The sequence below is a fragment of the Oreochromis aureus genome, linkage group 3 (genome assembly GCF_013358895.1).
Source record: "Oreochromis aureus strain Israel breed Guangdong linkage group 3, ZZ_aureus, whole genome shotgun sequence".
Lineage (NCBI taxonomy): Eukaryota > Metazoa > Chordata > Actinopteri > Cichliformes > Cichlidae > Oreochromis > Oreochromis aureus.
In genome coordinates, this window is record NC_052944.1 from 87,169,135 (window position 1) to 87,178,153 (window position 9,019).

General features: G+C 42.2%; 1 protein-coding gene across 1 annotated transcript; it reads right to left on the reverse strand.

Annotated features, from left to right (window-relative positions):
* Nucleotides 1–1,705: 1,705 nt before the first annotated feature.
* Nucleotides 1,706–3,736, reverse strand: LOC120437793 (nuclear factor 7, ovary-like). The gene is made up of 2 exons (XM_039608343.1): nt 3,588–3,736; nt 1,706–3,486 (listed from the first exon to the last, which is right to left on the reverse strand). Exon 2 carries the CDS (start codon nt 3,467–3,469, stop codon nt 2,078–2,080), a length of 1,392 nt encoding a protein of 463 aa, XP_039464277.1. The 5' UTR covers nt 3,470–3,486; nt 3,588–3,736; the 3' UTR covers nt 1,706–2,077.
* Nucleotides 3,737–9,019: the final 5,283 nt, after the last annotated feature.

The window sequence follows — 9,019 nt, forward strand, 5'->3', positions numbered from 1 at the left end:
ACCTCGAAACAGCCCTGTAGTTCCACTAAGGCCTCCTCTGACCATCTCCTAATGCTCCTCGTGGTCACAGGTTCCCTCCTCAGAATTGGCACATAGCGTGGGGTGAGGTAAATCAGGTTATGATCTGACCTTCCAAGTGGGGGGAGGGAGGAGGAGCTGTATGCATCCTTGATATTAGCATACAGTAGGTCTAAAATTTTCTCTCCCCTGGTGGGACAGTCCACATATTGTCTGAATGTTGGTAGTGTATTGTCCGGTGATACATGGTTGAAGTCACCCGAGATCACAATAAAGGCACTTGGGTGCCGCGGTCCCGTTCCTTGATAAAAGTAATAGTTCCCGGCCACCAGAAGAACAAAAACTCTCTCAATCCACATGATTGAATGAAAGATAATAAACCGATGAAAGTAAAAGTAAGAAAAAAAAATACGTAAGAAAAAAAGCTAAACGAACGAGAAAAAGCAGGAGCAACTGTAACAGGCTGCACACTGGTTGGCGCATGCGCACATTTAAGGTAGAGAGAAGTATATAAGTATTATTATTATGTAGTATATAAAAATATTGCATATGAGAAATATTGCACATAGAAACTACCATGGTGTATTGTAGGCTGCAGGTACTTTTTATACAGTTTTGAAGCAATTGAAAGGAAAGACCTTCTGAATCTCTCCTGTTTGGGGTTTGGGGGAGGGTGTGTTTGCACAACAAAAGCAGGAGAACAATGGAGCTGAAGGCCTGTGAAAATCTCAGCAGGGTGCTAGGAGATGTTAGGTTCAGGGAATTTACTCAAATTTGCACAGGGTTAGTAAATCTAGTAGTAGGAATTGCACCAGGTAAAAAAAGGGTCAGAAATTCTAGAAAGAAATGTTTGTTGTTTAAAAAGATTTAATTTGCTTTTGTAGTTGAAATTAGAAGTTTTACAGCACTGGACTTTTGTGTGAACCAGGAAACTGCTTCACAGAAAAGATGACCCTCATAAGGCTGTACAGTTTATGTACTGTGACAATAACAAAAGATTATTATGGATATCTTCTCCCAACACCTTTGTGGCAGTCCACAGCAAATCTTATCTGTTCAATCCAAGTCCACTCTGTCCCTCGACCTCCTGTTCCTTTTCCTGAAATAAGAGAGACATGGACACAAAAAAACACACCCTGCGTAGCCTTGATTATCAAATGTTATCCTTCAGTTGATTCTAAGGCCCAGTTCAGGACATCCTGTTTGGACTCTGTGACCCAGGGACTTATAAAAAGCCATCTCAGGTGTATATGTAAGCATGCTGCGAAACCCTCTGCACTCTGTGTACCTGCAATATTTCAAATCCAGACAATAACACTGAATGAAGCTCTTGACCCTCAAAACACAGAGCGCCAACCCATTTAGGAGCACATTTGCATCGGGGATATATTAAAACAATAAAACAACTTTATTTATTTTATGAGCAATTTATACTTTTTCAAACCCAACACTGAATGAAATGTTCTACTTTGATACAAAATAAAGCTCAAATATTTTTCTATACGCTAGTTTATCTCAAGACTTTGAATCCCCCTGAAGATACTGACAGTGAAGCACATACATAATACTCCAGCCTTTTAACTCTGATCTTATTTAGTTCTATTAATACACTTAATAATGTATTACAATTAATCAAACAGAATTCAAATATCAGAAACATTTCATATATGGAGTTAAACATGAATCATTGTTTCAACAATATATTTATTGTTGTCATAAACAGACAAGAAGACAACAACAAACTGCTCCTCCCATTCAACACATGTCAGTCCATATCCCAGCAAACTAAATCATCTCCATTTACACACATCAAATAGAAACATGAATCACTTGTAATGATGAGAAACTTGATAGAATTTCAAATCTAGTTTTGGGGGTCATTCAGTGAGAAACAGTGAAATGATTTTCCATGTGAAAAGGTGGACAGCAGAAACAGAAAGAAACAGTGAGAACTAAAAGAGAAACAAAGAGCTTTGGAACAACGAGGCAGCAGGAGGACAGCTGCAGTTTAACAGCTTCAATTCACTGACAGGAAACAACATTAGAAATATCATCATCCTCAACTCATCTGCTCCACTGACACTGACACCTTCCACGGACCCACCTTCAGTTTATCATCAGTGTTAATAAATGGAAACATCCTGTGAGTGAAAGTGTGTGTGAAGGTGTGTATGTGTGTGTTAGTATCAGGATCAGAGAACGACAGCTTTCCTCTGTTCCAGTCCAGATTCACTCTGATCATCTGGAGCTTCTTCTCTACTGAGAGAGCAGTGAGAGGAGCTGATGGTGAGAGTGCTGAGTATTTATCTTTATACAACCCTATCCCCCAAAATCCAGTCCATATGTCTCCCTTTCTCTGCACAGACTCTGCTAAAACACCTAGTAACCACCGTGTACTGTCTTTAACATCGACATCCCAGCTGTGAGTCCCTGAGTTAAAGCACTCAGAGCCCAGGACAGCATAGGAACACTCAAACCTCTCCGGATTATCAGGAAGCTGCTGCTTCTCTCCTCCATATCTCACACTGGTCAGATCTTCAGACAGGATGAGTTTTGGATGAGCAGTGTTTGGGTCCAGAATGAGAGGAGTGTAGGAGACCATGTCCTTCATTATGTTCCAGATGTTGAAGGTCAGGTTGCCTAGGTGTTTGGCCTGGTCTATCAGAGCTCCTGAGGGCAGCTGTGGATCATCCAGCAGGGGGCAGCGCTGGACTCTTTCCACTGCAGCCTTGTAGTTGTGCAGGAATGAGACGTCTTCAGCTCTCAGCTCCTCCTCTGTGGCTCTGACTGTGTCTGAAAGAGCTGCTATCTCTCTGCTCAGAGCCTCCATCTTCTCCTTCATCATCCCACTCTTCTGCTCCTCTTCCTCCCTCAGTGAAGCCAGCCTGGCCTCCTCTTCCTCTGCTAGAAACTGGTGAAGCTTCTTAAACTGCTCCTTAATCTGCCTCTCTGTGTGTCGGGCCTGGACCTTAATGTGTTCTGCTGTTTGATCAAACTTCACTTGAACTCTTTTGCAAAAATTTAACTTCTTCTTTAAGGCCATGACAGTTTCCTGAAGTTCCTTCTTGTGTTGTCGTGCAGCTTCATCGATGGGTCTGAATCTGTGATTGGTGTGATTTTCTGAGTCTCTGCAGACGACACACACTGGCTGCTGATGGTCCAGACAGAAGAGTTTGAGTTTCTCAGAGTGCAGACTGCAGAGAGCCTCTGAAGCTCTCTGATCTCTCTCCTGTAAGAACGACTCACACAGGTTCTTTAAAGCCAGACTTAAAGGTGGATCATCCCTTGAAGATCTTCTCTTACAAACTGGACACTCGTGTGTTGGTCTCTCTCTCCACCATCTCTTCAGACAGTCTTTACAGAAGCTGTGGCTACATGACAGAATAACAGGATCTCTGAAGACCTCCTGACAGACCGGACAGCTGAGGTCCTCCTCTGATCTGGAAGCCATTGAGTCTGTGAGTGAAGCTGAAAACAGCAGACAGGAAGTACAGTCAGTCCTGGCTCCCCTCCCTCCTCTACGACCTTCACTGAAACTTCCTTTGAGTCGTGTTTTTGCTCAAACTCACATTCAGTGTGTGGAGCGTCAGCAGCTTGAAGCAGCAGTTTTGGAGTTTTCCACTTTTCTCTCCTGTAGCTGGACTCACTCAGAGGAAGCTGCTAGTTTGGTCTGAACTCAGTCTGATCGTCTGTGCATCTCTCTTTACAGCGGAAGAAGAACATCCTGTTTCCTGGTTTGTTGCATTTGAGTGATCGGGGGCGGAGCCTCATTCAACTTCCTCTTATAAATGTGTGAGTGTGAAAGCAGAGCACAGACGTTTATTGCAGGTCAGAAACCTTTTCTGAACCTCAGGAATTAATGTGTGACTCAGTCGTGCAGCTGTTTGTCAGCTTTTATTGCAGACTTTGTTTTGGTTATTTGTTTTGGTTCCCCAGCAGTGGGAGTGTAATGCAGTCACACTAACACAGGTTGTGTCAAGGTTGGCATTTTGTAAACGTATGTTTTTGGCTCCTCTCACTCCAGGTCTCAAGGGCCGGTATACTCCAGGTTTTAGAGCTCACCTTCGGTCCACACACTTGAATAAAATGTTTAGTTCATTACCAGACCTCTGGAGAACTTCAAGACATGTTGAGGGGGTAATTTAGCCATTTAAATCAACTGTGTTAGATGAAGAACACATGTAAAACCTCTAAGACATCAGCCCTTGAGGCCTGGAGTTGCCCACCCCTGAGTTACTGTAACAGCAGCTACTTTCAGACCATCAGACCAACACCAATATCAAACTCTGTCTGACACAAACAACAGCTCTAGATGGAATTTACCCTTTAAGTCCTCCTCTTTATTCTCTGAAGCACAGTTTAATTAATTTGAGATTGTAAGAAATGTTGTTTAAAACTTTCCACCGGAATTTTTCCAGGTCAGTGTTTGATGGTCAGGTTGAAAGTGTTTAATTAATTTATGTGGAATGACCTGTACTTAGAAAGTGATGTGAGTGGCTCGTGAAGACAGAAACATGACTGCAGATGGATGCAGTATGATGGTGCCTGTTTTTGGCTTTTTCACTGCTGGATGCAGTTTGTCCCGCTCTACTGTCATATTGTTTTTTTCTGCTCTGCTGTTCTCGCTTTGCTTCAGTGATGTACTGGCAGCCTTGATATATGATCGTCGGACTCTGTTATCCATCCGATCTTCAATGATGGCTCTTGATGGCTCATCCTCCTGTTCTGGAATTTTCCAATCCCCGCTAGTGACTGGATCCTCGTCCGGCATCCTCAGCGGTCCCCTCAGACCACAGAGAAAGGCTGGAAAGCGACGTCGAGTGTCGAGTGTGTGAGTGTGTTTTATTACCTGTGCTCAGCAAAGTTCCATGGAGTAGAATATGCTTTCTACGTCCCTGCTTGGATACTCTAGGCCCGGCTCTCCAAAACCATGCTACCTCAGGAGTGTTTATCCTGACTCTCCGGCTAACTATCTTTTCATCCCCTCGGTGAGTGGAATCTACGAGCATGGAGGCTCAAACCCTGAGTATTTACATCGTCTAACTCGAGTCTCTGCTTATAATGAGGCTGCTACCCCGCTGAACATGGCACTTCTTAATGCTCGATATATGACTAATAAATCGTTTCTACTAAACGATTTCATAGTTTCTAAAAAACTGGATTTTTTATTTTTGACTGACACCTGCCAGCAGGATTTGGACTATTCGTCCCTCATTGAACTGTGCCCAAATGGCTTTTCCTTTATTAGCCAACCTCAGGGATCTGGTTGTGGAGGAGGTCTCGCTGTGGCATGTCAGTGCCGGTTCTCTTGCCGTTCAGTGAAGGTTGGGCACTTCCTTTCGTTTGAACTACAGCTGTTCAAAGTCGGAAATAAGGACCCTTTTCTTGTGCTGTGGTATAACATCTGCCCGGCCAAAGTAGATTGTTTTTATCAGAGTTCTGCAACTTTTTGTCCTGCGCTGTCCAGACTGCTTATACTTGAGGATTTTAACATGCATGTTGATGATGACTCTGACCCTTTTGCCAGAGGTTTTATCAGTATCATTGGATTCTTTTCATTTGACCAGGAGTGACATGTTTAGCCGCATGTTCTCCTTAAATTGCTGGCTGTCTGAGTGGTGTCCAGAAAATGATGTGGGCTTCATAGATAATTGGCAAACGTTTGGGAGGAAACCTGGTCTTGTTAAGAGAGACGGCATCCATCCCACTTTAGATGGAGCAGCTCTCATTTCTAGAAATATCAACAGATTTATTAAACCCCCCAAAATATGACTATCCAGAGTTGGGACCAGGAAGCAGAGTTGCAGTCTTACATGCCTCTCTGCAGGTTCTCTCCTCCTGCTACCCCCCAAAAACCCATCTCCACTGAGACTGTGTCAGCTCCCAAACAGACAAAAAACAAACCAAAAACCAGCAACAAACAACTTAAACATAAAAACTCACAAAGAAAGAACAATACAGTATCCACATCTGAACCAAAGAGTAAAACAGTGAAATGTGGATTATTAAATATTAGGTCTCTCTCCTCCAAGTCTCTGTTAGTACATGACTTAATAATTGATCAACAAATCGATTTACTCTGCCTTACAGAAACCTGGTTGCAGCAGGATGAGTATGTTAGTTTAAATGAATCAACACCCCCGAGTCATTCAGAAACCTCGAAGCACAGGCCGAGGGGGCGTGGGGCAGCAATTTTTCATTAATTAATTAACAAAAGACCAAGACAGACTTTTAATTCATTTGAAAGTCTGATGCTTAGCCTCGTCCACCCCAGCTGTAAAACTCAGAAACCAGTCTTACTTGTTATCATCTATCGTCCACCTGGGCCTTACACAGAGTTTCTCTCTGATTTCTCAGACTTTTATCTGATTTAGTGCTCAGCTCAGATAAAATAATTATTGTGGGTGATTTTAACATCCATGTAGATGCTAAAATGACAGCCTCAACATCGCATTTAATCTGTTATTAGACTCAATTGGCTTCTCTCAAAATGTAAAAGAACCCACCCACCACTTTAATCACACTCTAGATCTTGTTTTAACATATGGCATAGAAACTGAACATTTAACAGTGTTTCCTGAAAACCCTCTGCTGTCTGATCATTTCCTGATAACATTTACATTTACAATAATTGATTACACAGCAGTGGGGAGTAGACTTTGTCAAAGTAGATGTCTTTCTGAAAGCGCTGTAACTAAGTTTAAGAATATAATCCACCCACTGTTATCATCTTCAATGCCCTGTACCAACATAGAGCAGAGCAGCTATCTGAACGCTACTCCAACAGAGGTCGATTATCTTGTTAATAATTTTACCTCCTCACTACGCACGACTCTGGATACTGTAGCTCCTGTGAAAACTAAGGCCTCAAATCCAAGTCCCTGACTCCGTGGTATAATTCTCAAACACGTAGCCTAAAGCAGATAACTCGTAAGCTGGAGAGGAAATGGCGTGTCACAAATTTAGAGGATCATCATTTAGCCTGGAGAAATAGTTTGCTGCTTTATAAGAAAGCCCTCCGCAAAGCCAGAACATCTTACTATTCGTCACTGATTGAAGAAAATAAGAACAACCCCAGGTTTCTCTTCAGCACTGTAGCCAGGCTGACAAAAAGTCAGAGCTCTACTGAGCCAACAATCCCTTTAACGTTAACTAGTAATGACTTCATGAACTTCTTCACAAATAAAATTTTTATCATTAGAGAAAAAATTACCAATAATCATCCCACAGATGTAATATTTTCTACAGCTACTCTCAGTACCATTGATGTTAAGTTAGACTCTTTTTCTCCAATTGATCTTTCTGAGTGAACTTCAATAATTACTTCCTCCAAACCTTCAATGTGTCTTTTAGACCCCATTCCTACAAAACTGCTCAAAGAAGTCCTGCCATTAATTAATTCTTCGATCTTAAATATGATCAACCTATCTCTAATAATTAGCTATGTACCACAGGCCTTCAAGCTGGCTGTAGTTAAACCTTTACTCAAAAAGCCATCCCTAGACCCAGCAGTCTTAGCTAATTATAGGCCAATCTCCAACCTTCCTTTCATATCAAAAATCCTTGAAAGAGTAGTTGTCAAACAGCTAACAGATCATCTGCAGAGGAATGGCTTATTTGAAGAGTTTCAGTCAGGTTTCAGAGCTCATCACAGCACAGAAACAGCTTTAGTGAAGGTTACAAATGATCTTATTGCCTCTGACAGTGGACTCATCTCTGTGCTTGTCCGGCTAGACCTTAGTGCACTGTTCGATACTGTTGACCATAATATCCTATTAGAGCGATTAGAACATGCTGTGGGTATTACAGGTACTGTACTGCAGTGGTTTGTATCATATCTATCTAATAGACTCCAATTTGTACATGTAAATGGAGAGTCCTCTTCACACACTAAGGTCAATTATGGTGTTCCACAGGGTTCAGTGCTAGGACCAATTCTGTTTACATTACAGCTTCCCCTAGGCAGCATCATTAGAAGACATCCATCCATCCATTCCCTTCCGCTTATCCTTTTCAGGGTTGCGGGGGGCGCTGGAGCCTATCCCAGCTGTCATAGGGCGAGAGGCGTCATTAGAAGACATAGCATACATTTTCACTGCTATGCAGATGACACACAGCTCTATCTATCCATGAAGCCAGGTAACACACACCAATTAGTTAAACTGCAGGAATGTCTTAAAGACATAAAGACCTGGATGGCCGCTAACTTTCTGCTTCTTAATTCAGATAAAACTGAGGTTATTGTACTCGGCCCTGAAAATCTTAGAAATATGGTATCTAAGCAGATTCTTACTCTGGATGGCATTACCTTGGCCTCCAGTAACACTGTGAGAAACCTTGGAGTCATTTTTGACCAGGACATGTCCTTTAATGCACATATTAAACAAATATGTAAGACTGCTTTCTTCCATTTGCGCAACATCTCTAAAGTTAGAAATATCCTGTCTCAGAGTGATGCTGAAAAACTAGTTCATGCATTTATTACTTCTAGGCTGGACTACTGCAATTCATTATTATCAGGATGTCCTAAAAAGTCGCTGAAAAGTCTTCAGCTAATCCAAAATGCTGCAGCAAGAGTACTGACAGGGACTAGGACCAGAGAGCATATTTCTCCTGTTTTGGCTTCCCTTCATTGGCTTCCTGTTAAATCCAGAATTGAATTCAAAATCCTGCTCCTCACATACAAGGTCTAAAATAATCGAGCCCCATCTTATCTTAATGACTGTTGTGGAAAATTTAACAATAACCTGCAACACACCCAGTGAGCTTGATTTGAAGTGGGTTTAATAAACACATTGCAATGTGGAGAGAGCATCCCGGTGAAACACCAGGACCATCTTTGATTTGTGGCCACCGTCCTTACATCTTATATACAGACACACAAACAAAGAACATTCCACAAACTCTTACATGTTGGCCCCTCTCACGGGGGGGCTATACCTTCTCCCTCACAGAGAGAATTATGACCTTGTTTTCTGCTTGGCTGTCACCTAAGGATTTA

Excerpts from the sequence above, each read along its gene's own strand:
- LOC120437793 (XM_039608343.1), bottom strand. The coding sequence starts at position 3,469 with ATGGCTTCCAGATCAGAGGAGGACCTCAGCTGTCCGGTCTGTCAGGAG.